The following is a 17,937-nucleotide window of genomic DNA, read 5'->3' on the forward strand; positions in this document are numbered from 1 at the left end:
ATTCACTAGTTGTATATATGAGTCGTCTATTATCAAAGGTGGCAATCTGTGCATTTGGACAAAAAAATGTTATTGATATGTCAATACAGATTGATTTGAATATAATCGTCTCCTTCAAAGAATACGGTTCAAAACCTGCATTAAATAAAGGTTAATACTTAACCTGTTATTTATCTAAGATGTCGTTCAGAAGAGTTTTGTGACTGCCAATGGAATACAAAGTCAATAATTCGTTTTTCTGATTTACCAATAATTGTCCAAAAGTCACATTGCCGGCTTTGATAATAGTCGACTCATATGATCGAATTACGATGTGAGTTGGTAGGGCCATTGCGTCACTTCTGTCCCGAAGCAGTCATGCGTTGAACTACACTTTCAAAGACTGAAACCGCCCTTATAGGATATAGTTAAGCCTTCGACCTCAACTCTCCGGATGGGAGGAAACACTCACATTGTAATGTCTATGAACTCCAGTAACCAAGCATTAAGTGAAATAGTAAAATTGTTTTTTTTCTGAAATCCATAAACAGGCACCCAGTGAGGGTTTTGTATCTTCATTCCTAAGCACATTATGTAAATCGGTCTATGAGAATTCCGTTAATACTAACGGGCTTTTATTAGCTTGACCGGTATCTCTCTATCTATATACTGAATCTTGCAACTTAAGTTTTACAAAGTTTAAGGTGTCCTATGTATTTTAAAATTTACACATTATTGCTGATGATAAAACAATGATACTATTACTTCGGCATAATATTTTGACTAGGATCATCCACAGAAAAAATATATTATTATGATTTGCATGATATACTTTATCATGCATTAAAGTATGTTTTTTCGTTTTTAACTGCTATTTCATTAAATTTATGACATTCTTTTCTATTTTTTATAGTATATATTTGATTAAAATATATATGTAGCTTACCGTTAATATCCGAATTTTTCTGTAGTACTGGCTGAATACTCTAACCATAGAGCATAGAAAACTGCAGATCTGATGTGGCTTGAATTCACATTTGGAACCTTCTAAGTCTACACAACTGCTCAGGAGTGAAGGAAGACCCAATATAAAATTGAAGATAAGATACCATTCGTCCTATAAAAAAACAATTCCATTTTATTTTTTGATATTGCATAGAGAGCTCAATGAACTCAACTCAGATGGTGTGAAATGTTTACCAAAACCATTTGACATTGTAATGTCAATACCGCCACCCACCTCGAGACTAAACAAAACAGAGGTCTGATCAAACTGGAAAAGATGACTATTTCACATGCAGCAATAGACAGGCCTATAAAATGCTTTACCACCAGTATTGTGTTTCTCAATATAATTATGGCTCTCAGCTCTTTTCCCAATATAGTTATGACTTTAAGCTCTTGTATGACAGTCGGCAGTGGGCATTCATGTAGTGACATGGACTTTGATAAAACTTAACACCAGACAAGATGCATGTTTGTTTGATAAATTTAAAATTTTTGCATACCTCATGTGTGAGTAAAGTAAAATCAGTTTCGTTGAAATCTGGCAGACTTGGGTATGTCCCTTCACTGACTCTCTCATTGTATGTCCTTATAATTGTCTCGAGTCTCGCACAGTTGTACAGGATGAATGATGCTCCTAAAACAAAACATTAATATAGTAATAATACATGAAGCATCTTTTCTCACACATCTTTTTTTAATTTATAAACCTTAACCACATATAATGTGACTTCCACAGAATTAAATAGTAATAAATGTTAGGCTAATTGAAAATTGGCACGTTGGGCTCTCATCACCACTAGGTGTATGAGCATTTGCTATAAAATATATAAATATTGTTTGTATTGTTGTATTGTATTCTGTGATTCTTTATATTCACCTTTACTAGATCCCATTAAAGAACAATTCATATTTATTTTAACAGCACTACTCGGTCTAGTTTGGAGTAACTCAAACACTACCGCTGATTCCCCTAAGTGATCTATAAACTCTTTCCATTTGGAATCTTCTGATATTCTCACTCCATACTTATGCTGAGCAATTGACATCATTTCTTCTTGTCTATTTCTAAAATAAATGATTAAAATTTCTGTCAAATCTAAACAGGTAAAAACCATAAATCCAATGGTCTTAGTCAATAATTTATTCCAACAAGTCAAAGTCATTGCAAAAAATAATAACCAAATAAGGGTTTAAAATTGAAAGACATATCTGAAGCTTTTGCTTTATATTATGTTTATTTTGTTCTATTGTCTTTTTGAACCACAAAATTAATCCATATGCTGTACAATTCTACAAGCTTTGCTGCTGTTAACTAATAAATAATTTATGAATGAAATTTTGATAAAGCTTTAAATGTAAATAGTACTTCACAAAAATATAGTCAGGAACATAGAATAATTGCAATATTTTTCAGAACAAATTTAAACAGAAATAAAATATAAATACTTAATAACAGCCCAAAATGTGTTTAGTATATACTGAGATCCTTAAATGTATGTAGGAAATAGTACCAATATCTATAAGCTCACAATTTGAGTTTGAATGGTACCATTAACTTGACCATCACTTCGAAATAAAAAAATATCTTTTAGACTAAAAAATTCTTACTTGATCAAATCTTTGGCGGTTACAGTCGTTTCCTTAACCAAAGTTGAAGCATTCAATACCGGACCACATAACATTCTTTTCGAATTCGAATAATTACTTGACGACTTGGAACTGACGACTATAGAAGAAAGATGTTCGAACACAGAACAAAGATTCGCCAAAGTTTTCTTAACGTATTCGACACGCAATGAAGTCAAGCAATCGGTATTTTCACAAGCAGGATCGATTGATACAGTAGAAACAGTCACATTTATTCTTGTCGATATGAAATTGTTATTTCTTAAAGCTGATAATAAGCCAATGCGCACAGCACTAGAACGATCTAAGAACAAATAAACACGTTCTTTATCTTCTGTTACTTTAGATATTTGCAATTCCCAACCTCTAGATTCATTAGTTAAATTTAACGAACTAGTATTTAGATTTTCCAATAGTGTGTTTTTTTCATTCGAGTTACATTTTAAAAAACCATACCACGGTTTTGGTGTGTTTGGAAAACTAATGTCGCCATGGGTATTTAGGTTATCCGAATGCTTCTTCACAAGTAAACACCCGTTTGGTTTCTTTTTACCGGTAATGAATAAAAACAGATTATCAATAAACTTTTCTAATACATTTTCCAACATTGTGGCTAAATCCTAATTTATTGCAATGATTTTCAATGAAAGTTTTATTGCAAAATTCTTGTCTTGTTTTACATTTATGCTACATATTACAGTTTTTTATTCACAGTTCAGTAAATGGTGTTCTTTTTTATTTTCGTAAAACAGTAGTAGTTATACGTAAAGGTTTCATTTAACAATTAACATTTTGTCAACAATGATATAGGTACGGTAGGTACATAACCTTTTTTTGTTTGATTTGCCCAATAGGATCAGCAAAGGAAATATAACACATAGTTACGATTATGTCACTTGTCAATAAGCCAAATTTCAGTTCTACAGTGAAATGGAGGGTAATTATTTTTTTATGTAGAATCAATTGTTGAATAATTTTCCTAAATTAAATAGATATTTTTTTCAGACATAGTATTAATAAGTAAAAAATAAAAATTAGTGAAGTGAAATTGAGTTTTTGCAACCACGAATAAGCCACGTCCAACGATTTTCCTACCTTTTATACTTTTACAGGTGTCAAACACAGAATAACACATTAACAGTAACCAGCTAAGCCTGCAGAAACTCTAAATAACCAAAACTCCCATCCAACCAAAAAATTCCCATCAAGTATTTGTTGATTTCCGTTATTTCCCTAGACTGTACTATTCGAAAGTAAGTCAACAACACTACTCCCTCCGACTATTTGCTGTCTACACAAAGAGTGGAGCATCGTCGTTTTTTCATCGTCATTCATTCTTCTGACTCAATTAGTGTCTTATAGCCAAGTATCTATTAGGAGGATCAAAAAGTAGTGAGAATGAAATAGAATATAATGACTATTGATAACTTAATAATTATTTTTTCTACATAGTCTCCGAGTCCAGCACTTTTCCAAGAAATGAAGAAACAAATGACTACATTCAGAAAAAAACAAAGGAGAATCGAAGATATTTTCTTTTTTTTTAAGATTACAAATATGGATCAGAGCTATGCCTGCCAGTATTTTTTTTCTTACCAAGAAGTATGTCGTTCTCACTACGTTTTGATCCCTCCTTCGTATGAAAAAAATTTCATTTAATCAATTTGATAAAAATAGTTTCTTTTTCTTTTTCAATCGCCACTCACGTAACGGGAGTGGGACTCCGTGTCGAGAAGCGGAAGAGGAATCCAGGTGAAACGTGTTATTAATTTGTGAAACTTGTACATCTGAGACATCGCGAGGTGGGAGCAGCATTCAAGATGTGATGATTTTTAACAATAATACAACAACAATTGTAACAATTTTATTTGAAATTGTTTAATTTTTTCCATGTTTATTCACTCTTGTAATCTTGTCGAAGAAGAAAAATCTCGAATCGCGATTTACTTTGTTTGAAAATGTTTATTTGATAAATGTATTGAAATAATATCGATTAATCGATCGCAGATCGTCTTCCCAACGTTGTGCGGTTGACAACAAATTGACAAATGACAACTCTCAAGTCAGTCACCAAAAATCGTCGTGACGAAAGGGTAAGCCACGAAGAAATACGAAAAAAACGCCGATTTTCTCTGTAAAAAAATTGTTAACATAAAAAAAGTAACGAAATTATTTATAACGTAAAAGAAACCGCTCTTTAGTGTTAACAAGTATGAATTGAAGCCAATATGATTACGAGATTTAAATTATGTGTGTTAGTGGGTTTGGCATGGCATTTTATCGAAGTACACAGTCACGATCATCTCCTCGAAGGCATTTACTGTGGGAAACAAAATTGTTACGAAGTTTTGGGTGTAACGCGAGAGGCTACCAAGAATGAGATCGCTAAAAGTTATCGACAACTCGCTAAAAAATTCCATCCGGACTTGCACAGAAAAGCTGAAGATAAAAAAATAGCAGAAGAAAAGTTTAAAGAAATAGCAACGGCCTACGAGATACTACGTGACGATGAAGAGAGGTCTGACTACAATTACATGCTTGACAACCCTCAAGAATATTATGCCCATTACTACCGGTATTACAGACGTCGTATGGCACCTAAAGTCGATGTTAGGATAGTTCTTGCAGTCACTATAACGCTCATATCATTAGTACAGTACTACAGTGCGTGGTCAAAGTATGACACTGCAATAAAATATTTTATGTCAGTTCCAAAATACAGGAACAAGGCATTAGAAATTGCCAAAGAGGAGATAAAAGAGTCACAAGGAGGTAAGAAGAATAGGAAATCAAAAGCAGAACTTAAAAGTGAACAGGATAAAATAATTAGAAGAGTGATTGAAGAAAACATGGACATTAAAGGAGCCTATGCCAAACCTGAAATTGTAGATATTTTGTGGGTTCAATTAATAATTTTGCCCTACACTATAGCATATTACATTTACTGGTATCTGAGATGGATCTGGAAGTACACCATATTAAAACAACCATTTGGCAATGAAGAAAAGTTTTACTTAATTAGGAAATATATGAAAATGGGACCGCACCAGTTTGATGCAATAGAGGAATATGAAAAAAAAGAATACCTTGATGAAGAATTGTGGATAAAAGAAAACTTTAAAATATGGAAAGAGATCAAGGATGAAGAAGCTAAGAAGGCTTTAGCTGATAACAATAAATACAAACAGTACAGAAGGTACATTAAACAACATGGAATCGGGAGGATGACTTTTGATGATTCATGATAGTGTCTGCATTGTAATTGATTAAAAGAAGTTTGAAGTATGACTATCGGTGATTTTTTATAAGTTGTTAACTTATATGTTACAATAATAAAACATTTTTTAAACATAATTTTAATGTACTTACATTATTCACCATCTTTCTTAATAATTACACAATTGTTTAAATTTTAAAATAATAATACCAGGGCAAGTTCACAAACAGATAACTATTACAATATCAGAATATCAGAATTTTCACACTGTAACACCACACCCAAGTAGTAGGCCGATTAAGAAAGGAGCCGACATGAGTATTTTAAATATAATAATACATATTGATAAAGATGTAATCTTCAGCCCAATGATAACCCTCAAAGGTGGTATTGGATTTTTTTTGTATGCTAAATCTTGTTAGTAATATTAAATTTTAAGTAATTTTAGAATAAGGTACACAAGCTTATATTCAAGTGCAGGCTCTTAGAATATTGGTACAATCGGAAATTGTTACTTGATACATTATGATTTATAACAGTGCAACTGGTGTCAATTTCGTAGCTAATCATCATAGATATTATAATTAACACTATCTGAAAGTCATAACATTTCCTTTTTTTCCACTTAACTGAGATTTGAGGACAGCATAGTCTGTACCTACCAACATGTTGTGTTTTCTATAGATAATGTTAAATCATCAAAGGTGTGAATGTGATGAAAGTTGAAATAAAATTAATGAGTAGGAAACCTAGTTCCAAAATAAGAAAGACCAGTAAATTACATCGATTTATTTACAAAGAGTATGACTAGGTACCTATCCTACACAAAGACGTTGTTACGTTAGCAATAAACAATAAAAAGGATTTTGATATCGAAATAGAAAGCGTAACAAATGGTTCTTACTTATTAACTGGGTCATCGCAGCCATCGATGTCACAACTTTAATTTGAAAGAGCGTTTCGTTTCTGGTTTATTCGAAATCAGGTGCCATCATTTGGTATTCGAACGGTAAACAACGCAAAACACAGAATAATAACAAAATTTCAATAATATTACTTTAAAAAAACACTAGACATTTATGGCAAACACACACTGAAATGAGATTCCGTTTTTGAATTTTTCCCGCCATTATGCGTTCAATGCGGGTTTCAATGTCCGTCGACACAATCTTGTAATTGCTCAGTTCGGTATCCTGATTTCTAAGATATTTACTAGGTATTTATAATTCGTTTGTAACTGGCATTAGGTTTACAAATCTAGGTACGATAATTCCGGTAATCAATTGTATGATAAATGCATTAATTATTTCAAAAATTTACTAACGCAACACCTTTATAACATAAGCACCTGTTATTAATCTGAAGTCCAAGACTGACGTCAGCGTCATTGAAAATTGTACGGTCTTATAATTAAATGGCAGTGAAAACGAATCAAACAGGAATCTTTGGAATGCATTATGGACGTTTAGAAAAACCCTCTATTGATATCATTCTTTAATTATTCAACAATCATTACCTATTATGTCTCTAAAGTGTGTACGAAGTGAGGAAAAAATCTACATTTTGTGAACGTCAAACTAATTTCACTGGGCTTCTAAGTTCTAACCGAATAGTAACAGATGATTGATAATAAAATTGTACTACTGTGAGTTGCTATCTAATTAAAGTGCTACAAGGTCATTCTGTTTTGTTTCAAGTCGATTTTATTGTAATATTTTACGCCTTGGATAATTAAATTACTTTAGATTACATACGTCTATTATCAAAATAACATTCAATACATTGGTATATGATTTACCTACTTAATTTTTAAATTCATTATCGGGCACTTTGATTCATGTACTATCGTTATTATTTTCTTATTTTGACCTAGATTTATCATCTTATTGTTGTGGTAACAGTTATTATCTTAATCACTATTATTTAATTTCTCTTGTTTATTTATTCTAATCATAATAATATATTATTTGATATAAAATAAAAAACGCATTTCATTAAAAAAATCTGATAGTCTTGCGTGTGGTTTTACATGAATTTGGATACATCGTTAATTTTTTTATACTTACTAAATATTTGAACTCAAGACGTGTACACGCTAGGGATCATAAAGGCTCCGCTAGTTAGGGAGACCGTTGCCAAATTCAACAATAAATAATAATGTTATGTAAGGCTGTTTTTCAGAATTGGATTAAGATTATGAATGTTGTTAGTTAAAAAGTTCATTCAAACTTTATTTTGCTTGGTAACATGTTATGGTAACATATTTTTAATAGTGTACAAATTTTAAAACAAGATTAAGCTCTGGTTTAATTGTTAGTGATATTTACTGCAAATAAAATATTAAAATATGTTTCTAAAAAAGAAGGAAAAAATGTATAGGTACCTGGATTTTTTTTATGATATCCACTGCGTTACAACTATATCTCCCTCAATTTAAATACTATATTTATGGCATTAAAGAAAACGAGCAAACGAGTATTATATGCGTATAGGCGTAAATTATTGAACAAAAACGTATTTTAATTAATTTTATATAAACTTAGCGTACCAACGAGTCGCAAGCATCTAATCACATAGACAACGTATCAAACTTGTCCTATCAATAGAGTATACTACAATAATATACTTTAATCAGTCCAAAATAATTATTTTGTACACATTTCAATCAATAAAATTACAACATTCAATGTCCACATTATATCACACTTACATAAATTTACTACCTATATCTTAATTTTTAAATGGCTCATATTATGTAATACTTTTATACACGGGATGCATAGATTATTTATGAGAAATAAATATAATACTAAATATTTTATCGAAAACTCAGACAAAAGGACAAAAATTAGGTATTGAAATACTAAAGACAGAAAAAAGGATATTTGGGTGGAAACGGTACACTAACGTATCTCATCCAAATATCTCCAGGTAAATATCGAATGATAAAAATAACGTTATTTTTTGATCTATCAAAATGTTTTTCACTCTCAAACATTTTGGCTTAAAAAAACATAATAACACACATTTCATTGTTAACACTTCAAAATGTGTCGTTTTAATAAACCTATTATTATTATTATGGTTACCCTAATGCTACTTACCCGAATATTTAATTTTGTGAGATTTCCACAACGAACAACAAAAGCAGATCCACTGGTTTTCGATTAACTGACAAATTCTAACTACACTATGATTAATATTAGAGGCCTATTGTGGTCGAAAATCCGAGGGCACGTGCATCGTGAATTCACTATCCATTGACGTGTACGCAAATTAAGATTTGTATGAAGGTAGACTGCAACACAAGGTTTTTTTTTTATTGCTTAGATGGGTGGACGAGCTCACAGCCCACCTGGCGATAAGTGGTTACTGGAGCCATAGACATCTACAACGTAAATGCGCCACCCACCTTGAGATATAAGATCTAAGGTCTCAATTGCTTCACGGCAGAAACAGGCAGGGTGGTGGTACCTACCCGCGCGGACTCACATAGGGTCCTATCACCAGTAAAAATGTACACTGTTTTTAATTGTGTACTATAAAAAGCATGATAAATTTAAGTATTTTGATGCCAGCTTAAGCGATTGTGTGCCAGATTTATTAAACTTTATAAATTATTTTATCAAAATACATACCTACCTAAATTTTATGATTCACTAATCGGTTTCAATAAATACGATACTTTATTATGTATACATTTTAATGCATTATTTAATGTACTCCACGTTATTAGTGCTGTTTATTACTTATCCGTTTGCCTTGTTTAAAAAAAAACTCGTGGGACTAAACGACTGAAGCCCGAGTTCTATAAATTTATATTTTCAGAACTGTCCCAAAGTTGTGAACTGTGTTTAACGCTACAGTTTATAAATAAAACGGGACCTAACTTTAGAAGCGAACAATCAACGGTCTCCATATTTAAAATGATAAAGTTTTAAAAAATAATAATAATTAGGGAAAGAAGTTATTTTTATTTATTTATTATATTATATTTAAACAAAACTCTGAGTGCAGCTCTAAAAATAATTATCTGTTCTGTTACTTTTGAAGTGTAAATTATAATCATATCATCTTAATGTATTAAGTGTCCGCTGAAAGGAAGCAAATTAAGGTGATGCCACAGTAGCTAGTGGAAAGATTTAAAAAACGGCGCCTTACTATCACACTTCACTTCAATCCAGCGCTCTCGTTTAAAACTGCTATATTGATTAACGGCCGTCTGGTGTAGTGGTAAGTGACATGGTCACTACACAAGGGGGTCGCGGGTTCGAATCCCGCCAAGGGAAGATATTTGTATGATAAATATAAATGTCTTTTCCAGGGTTATATTAAATATATACTCGGGATGTATATTATTATTAAATATGTGTATGTGTATAATAAAAATCTTATATTTATTTCCGTTATCTGGTACCTGTAACACAAGTTCTTTACGAACTTATCACGGGACTAGTTAAGTTAACGTGGCGTGACTGTTAGTAAATATTTATTTATTTATTATTTATTTATTGATATAATTTCCACTTCCTACACTAACTAGCGCTATTTCGGTGAATAGTGGACACTTTTTCAACTTGTCCCTTATACAAGATGGTACTCCTTAACAACCGTAATATAAAGTAGAATTCGAAATATATTTTTTTAAATAAAATTCTTATCCGCGTTTAGGTCCCGTTCTAACTAAAGATGTCTATTCGAATTATGAGTGATACACTTTTTAAGATTTAAAATATTTACTATAATTCTATATTTTATTTGGGACAATCAATTACCGAGATCAGATTCGATATACATAATATAATATTCATGTTGTATACTAATTTATATAAAGTACGTGATATTATGATAGCACCCATTGCGACATTGAACGTTATATACTTTCGATGCAACACTCTTGAACAGCTGTAAGGATATGTATTTTTTAATGAAAAAAAAAATAAAACATTTTTTTATAAAAAATAAACCGACTGGTGCAAGTTTCACGCAATATTATGTACATTTTATAATTTTTAATATCGCTTTTACTCTTTTCATTTTAATTATTCTCGATGTTCCTTTAGTTTTCGTGGTTCAAGGACGACTTATTCGTCGTTTTTTGAATTACCGTCTAATGTACTGTAAAAAAAAATATCTATTGACATTTACGTTTCTTTGTACACAAAAAGAACCAACAGTACCTTTAAGTGTGGCTGTTTGTTTAACTTGGGGGTTTCATTTTCAAAATTTTTTTTGTATGTGGATTTCTTTGCGTTATTTGAAATAGTTGTAATAATATATATTATTAATAATCTCCATTCGTTTCACAGACGTTGTTATATGATTAGCGTATCTCGCTTTCACAACTAAGACGAATCTAACGGTATCTAGAGGTATATAAGCTACAGACGCATAAGCTACAGAGAGCAAAAGAAATATACATACAACACTCGAAAAAAAACTACCCTACAGTGCAGTCGCGTAAAAACGATAATAAATCATCATTTAAATACACTGGGTCAATGAACCGTTATCCGAAACCGAAGACAGGTAGCTAGTGACTCCTGTTGTGACACGCATAAAATCGCAATCATTAAATTACATTAATCATCATCCACGGTCATGTAACGACCAAGAGACATTTTGCCTCAACAGGCTCGGGTTCACCAATAAATAGAACTGACGTATTCATTCTTTTTTTTTTAATGGATTTTATGACCTGGTAACTAAGACCTTTAGGTAAAAGTCGTATTTATACCAGAGCCCGCTGATCACAAACATAACTCTGTTCAGTTTTCGTCCTATAACGGCAAGTTTCCGAACACCCTGTATTTTAACAGGTAACATTATTGTTGCAAATTTTATACAAAAAAAAACCATTTACCCGGTACTATTTTTTCGCGATTTCTTTATTAACACGGAACTTCTAAGGCACCAAAAAAAATATAAAAAATAAATATTCGGTAAGTAAAATTTTGAACGTTTTTAGTTCGATTAGCGAGTTCCGTTTTAATATTGAAATCTGTTTTAAGAAAAATTGATTTTATTTCAACATATAATTGAATGAAAGTACAATAAAAATAGTTACATTTCGCGTTAAGCTTGAAGCGCACACATTTAACGTAATTTTTAAATACATCACAATCGAGTACCTAAACAATGAATATAAGGAATGAAACAAGGGCGCCTTCACACTAAAGTCTGCACGGCTTGGCACGCAGCGGTCGCACCGACACGTGCAGCGCGCATCCTCAGACGGGCGTTTCGTGGTCCGTCTCGTCTATCCGACCTAGACGCCACGCATTCGGATCTGTTGCTAAGCGGAAACAAAACAAATCAGTATTTCAATCAATAATAAATTAATGTGTTTATTGTTTGTTTTATAACCGAACAAGTCACGTTGTCTTTCGGCGCGCACATCTCTCAACCGACTTTTTCGCTTTTAAACGATAAACCAATTCAAAATTTTATTCAAGGATCAAGCCAGTTTTGTTTAAAAACATTATTGATAATTTCTTAAAAGGCATAATTGCAAATCTAGAATATTGAAATGAAGAAAATCGTTAATAAAAATTTTGAATCTATCTATCTTCATAAACTTATCACTAGTTATCACACTAGTCGACACACACACAAGCATACCGAGTACATTAAAAATGAAAAGAAAAAAAACGTGCCGTGCACGTGTCGTAGACTTGCAAACGTTTAGAACGGACTCACGAGTTAAAAGCAATTAAAAAGCAACAATACCGATGTTTATGAATGTGTGAATGTAAACCAGCCGAGCTATTACCTCGTCTTTGTAGTGAAAAGATATTACATACATATGGACGATTTCAAAAAAAAACACTCTTATAACAACATTTTAGAGTTGCATTTCACTTGTACTGGTTTTTAGGGTACGCTAAAAGTGTTCGAATATTGAATTCACCGTGATAAAAATCAAAATTCGAATCGGTCGATCTTTTCACCGCTAAAACTACAAAATGTTTAGCACGTTAGTTAGAATAAAGAACAAGCTAATATGTTAAGCTACTCTGTGTATATTAAAATTAAAAGCATGCCAATAATCAAAATAATAACCAACAATCATACGCAGGGTTAGTGTGAAGGGTCTCTTTATGAACTAGTGAAAAAAAAAGTGCTGAACAAAACAAAAAATTACCTCCATATGTCGATCTTCCAAACATGCTAGGGGATCGGACTAAGGGATAGGACTATGGGATCATATACATATGTGCGAAACTAATAAGCTAATATATTAGATAATATATAAAATACTTGGTATCGTAATAGTTAAAATCATGGATAAGAATGAGTATTTTTATACTTTTATTAGTAGTAAAATTCTAAAATTCTAATGCGCAAGATAAGGCAGCTTGCAATAATTATGACTTTATGTCACAAATTCAATTATATTTAAATACCATATTCTGCCTTCAAACACTAGCCAGGATTCAAAGGCATTTTTTGTATTCAGAAAAAACAGTTTAATTTAGTGGTAAAGAATTCTAAATCATATTTATTTAAGATTAGCATTGTCTCTCTCAGAGCTAAGCTAAACAAGATTCAAAGTTCGTAGTTACAGAATATTTAGATTTAGAAAGATAGCCTAGCAACCGGAAATTACAAGTTCAAGTTATTATTGTGTTTGTTTCTAAACAGACAATAATACGATCAATCTGACGGCAAGTGGACGCCGTCGCTTATGGCCGTCGGTAATTCTAGAGACATTGCTAAGCCTCTTTCGAAAAAATACATTTGTAAGTTATAACGCTCAGGAAACAGCGTAGAGGAAAGTTCTATCTGCAGCCGAATGGTATGGGGCAAATGGTTCTTTAGAAATGCGCTGTGGACGAACGCAGTGCTTCCAGGTACTATGGATTTACATTGCTCCGATGCCGAAGTTCTTGGCAGTGGTATAGCATATGGGACCATCTCAGATAGTTCCTCAGAACACCTACTCCCCATGGAACATACGGTACATAGCGCAGAAAATTAAAGGCCTTTGGTAGGCCCAGAGGTGCCCAGTTTCCATTTCCATTCTGATAGATGGTATAATATATTATGGCCAAATAGTATATCAGGTAGTATGGTTGAGATCAGGTGGTAAAAGCTGCAACGAATTATTGAATATTTGTTTTTTTTTTAGATTATACATATTCTTCCAATTGGGATAGAAAAGGATGTAATGGTACATTTTACAATTCACGCGACATTTAAATTATAGCAAGAAAGTATATTTTGTTAACGAAGAATAAAAATACATTACTTTGCTATTTTGGTATATATTATTACTTGTCAAACTTGGTCAAACTTGGCGAGTATAGACTGAAAATCTATGCTAGCGTTCATACTTGTCTATAATTTTGGATTTATTGTCTATGTTTATATATAAAAAAAGAATAATGTAGTAAAAAATATACATGATAGTTTTTTTTAGGAATAATGGTGTTCGAAGAAGTTGGGTGGATATAGAATATTTTAGGGTAAAACGAGAATAGCTCCTTGAGGATACTGGTAGGTAGGAAACAAAAGGATAAATCGAAATGTAAGGAGATAGCAGTGAATTGTAAAATGTATTGGGAGCGATGGGAGGTTGCTGGGCAGCTTCAGCATTCATGAGTCGTCGGCGTGGCTCGCAGTAACGGCGCATGCTCGCCTGTACGACACGACACGACACCGACACGTCAACGACACGACACGACAACTAAGCACCACGTCCGACACGATCCCAACAAAGTGTAACTTTATCGTATTTAAATAAGTTTCATTAATTAAGCTAATGGACATATACACTACTGTCAGGATCATGTCAACGTATTTTCAGTTAGTATAAAATACAATGAAACTTTAAATATGTCCGCTTATTTGGAAATTACAATGACAATGGATTAATTTAAAAAAAAATATTGATTTAGATATAAAAACCGAGTTTATAATAAAGCAGACATATTTAAAGTGTGCTTAATTAGTTTTCACATTAAATATCTTATGCCTATTTTAAAATACTTAAAGATATTAATTTAAAAATGACTACTTAAAATAATAGTTTATACGATTGAATCATTAATAATTAATTTAAAAGACATTAAAAATTTCCTTTGTACGATAGTAACAGGACAAGCATTTCAACATATTACATTTAAATCTAGAAAGAGGGTAGAAGCATAAAAAGTGGCTTATACGTAATTTCAACTGATTCGGGATGAATTCGTGTATATAAAACATGTGGTATACAGATTGAAAGGTTGATGGAAAGGTAGATGGCAAACGTCCCAGAGGACGCAGTCCCACGAGATGGTCGGACCAAATACGATCTTCTCTAATCAACTTTTTTTTTTTTATTGCTTAGATGGGTGGACGAGCTCGCAGCCCACCTGGTGTTAAGTGGTTACTGGAGCCCATAGACATCTACAATGTAAATGCGCCACCCACCTTGAGATATAAGTTCTAAGGTCTCAGTATAGTTACAACGGCTACCCCACCCTTCAAACCGAAACGCATTACTGCTTCACGGCAGAAATAGGCGGGGTGGTGGTGGTACCTACCCGTGCGGACTCACAAGAGGTCCTACCAACAGTGATTACGCAAATTATAATTTTGCGGGTTTGATTTTTATTACACGATGTTATTTCTTCACCGTGGAAGTCAACCGTGAACATTTGTTAAGTACGTATTTCATCAGAAAAATTGGTACCCACCTACGGGATTCGAACACCGGTGCATCGCTACATACGAATGCACCGGACGTCTTATCCTTTAGGCCACGACGACTTCCACAATGCCCTTCATGAAGCTAAGGATCGCAGCAGATGGAGGGAAATCGTGCGGGCGAAACTGATGCAGCGGGGGAGTCACGACCCTCAGTAATGAGGAAAACGACGAGATACAGATTGAAAAAAATAATTCAATGTTGATCACGATCTATCTGATGTTAAGTGATTACCGGAGCCCATAGAAATCACAGCATGGCGGAAGTAGGCAGGGTGGTGGTACCTACCCACGCGGGCTCACAAAACGTCTTGGCAACAGTGAAAACCTAAGAAAACTATATGATCGTATCTAAGTGCTTGAAAAACTACTGTAAATAAAACGGTCTAGCACTATTAATTTGCAGTGAAGTTAAAGTCCTGCTGTATTTACAGCAGTCGATCTTATGGCATGCACGGAACAGTCCAGGGCTCTGAAATCGGGTTGAATGTTGGTCAAATTAAACAAAAAGGACACGAACAAATTATTAATGAACGCGAATAAATCATTAATGAATTCAATCAATTAGAAATGAAAAAAAAAAAGTGAATAACACGTTTTATTGCTACACTATATCGTCTTTTGTTCTGAACATCTTCAGTGTACCAACACTTCTTTAATATATTTGTATAAATATTGAGTTTACATAGATTTAAATTTAAATGTACGAGATTTTCTGTTTGCCCATTATTTTGTCTTCAAATTTAAGACCTTGCTTGAAGAATTATCCATCACTAGTGGCTATTTCTTTATTAGTTCAAAATGCAGGCAAGTTCCAACACTATCTTAGTCAATGGCAATGTCAATTAAAAAAGAAACAACTGAACATAAAGCAGTATTATTTTAATAACCAATCTGTAGCCTCGTGAATTCTGCGACATACTAAGCAATAAAAAGGTGTTTTTGTTTAAATACACCGATATATATATATATATACGGACATGCAAAACAATTTAATTTGAGCCTCATCTCAAGATATTGAATTGAACGTAAAACAACCTAATTCCCGATATTTAACTTTATCATCATTACTCATCGTGAATCAAAATATCCAAAATTTTGTATTTCTTTTTTATTCATCAATCAATATCGCTTTATCGCTTATAAATCTCGTATTAACTCAATTTTGCATTAGACATTAAAAAAAATGATTTGCGAATGTTAATAGACAATTCAAATCTGTTTTTTTTTTTGCCATAAACGGGAAAACTCGTTTGATTTTAAACGGTAACACTGACCAACCGTCCGCCGTCCAAATAAAAAAATATAAATTCGAAATCATAATAGCATTGAAATAGCAATTATCCGATTATATTTTTTCTTAACAAGGGATCCAAATATATATCAATTTAACTCAATCTTTCACTAGTGCTTTTTGTTAGTCTGAGTAGGTTGGTTTCGATTATCTGACTGTATCTTCCGCGAAGCTATCATGTGTTCCGCAATTTATGGGTTGAAGTTGCCGGTCGAGACTCAGATCACACGAAATCGAACGACGTTAATTAAAACGTATCTATACCGTAGCGGCTACTATCAACGCGAAGAACCAGACGGATTGTCAAATTGTTCAACAACGAAAATGATGAATAAAAACAGTTCTTTATAAGAGAGGCTCAAAGTTATTACTACTATGTTCATATCTCGATGTTATACTCTGACTCTACTAATTATAAAGGACGAAAAGGAACAACAAACATGGTTGTTTAATAAAACAATGCCTTCACTCAGAGTTCGAAAAATACTGTCAGTATTTAAGTGTATATTGTAGGGGTGGATCATCGAGTTTCAATGGTAACGCCCAAAACCGGACTAGAAAAGGTATATTTGTCTGCTCATAACATCTTACCCGCAGTATTCTGTCTACCCGTGACCACGGCGCTAGTAACATGCTCAAAATGTCGGGAACTAATTAAATATGAAAATCGCGACAAGAATCCATGTTTATAACAAACATGACTTTCGAATACATCCTTCAATCGATCTTTTTTAAGTTCTATTCTATTATATTTTAAGTTCTAAAAGGAAAAACAACGTTTGACAGTCGATATAGGCAAATTAATAATTACTACACGTTGAATTTTATTACATGATAATACTCCTCGTAGAAGTAATTTGTGATCGCGTATTAGGTAGATATTAAATCTGCTGCCTATTCTATGACTAGAACCCTAGTCTACTAGTATTGATTTATATCAAGTAATACGTAACAGTTATATTACTAGATACTAGGTATTGCGTAGCGCGTATTATATGCTAGGATTGTGTTCATTTTTTATTGTTTATCTAAGCACGCAGACAAGGGTGCGGTTTAAAACATATACTAAAATAGCAATTAATTTTATAGCGGACTGTCTTTTTTTTCTACCTAAGCTGAA

General features: G+C 32.7%; 2 protein-coding genes across 6 annotated transcripts in view; one reads left to right on the forward strand and one right to left on the reverse strand.

Moving 5' to 3' along the window:
- LOC110384705 (blood vessel epicardial substance) overlaps positions 1 to 17,937 on the reverse strand; it is a 151,716-nt gene that overhangs the window by 116,808 nt on the left and 16,971 nt on the right. For 2 of the 5 annotated variants that reach the window (XM_062675272.1, XM_062675271.1), the window contains exons 6-7: positions 1,488 to 1,621; positions 926 to 1,096 (exon numbers count right to left, since the gene is read on the reverse strand). In XM_062675272.1, coding sequence (XP_062531256.1) covers positions 926 to 1,096; positions 1,488 to 1,621 — 305 coding nt within the window. Of the gene's footprint in view, positions 1 to 925; positions 1,097 to 1,487; positions 1,622 to 1,864; positions 2,053 to 2,595; positions 3,518 to 13,938; positions 14,472 to 17,937 lie in introns of those variants that run through there. The other 3 variants (XM_062675273.1, XM_012694308.4, XM_021350954.3) reach the window with 3 other exon arrangements.
- On the forward strand, positions 4,783 to 5,967 carry DnaJ-8 (DnaJ (Hsp40) homolog 8). Its single transcript, NM_001163913.1, is given in 1 exon segment — positions 4,783 to 5,967. A coding segment is annotated over 1 exon segment (1,017 nt). The 5' UTR covers positions 4,783 to 4,841; the 3' UTR covers positions 5,859 to 5,967.

This window comes from Bombyx mori, chromosome 23 (assembly GCF_030269925.1).
Source record: "Bombyx mori chromosome 23, ASM3026992v2".
In the NCBI taxonomy this organism is placed as follows: Eukaryota; Metazoa; Arthropoda; class Insecta; order Lepidoptera; family Bombycidae; genus Bombyx; species Bombyx mori.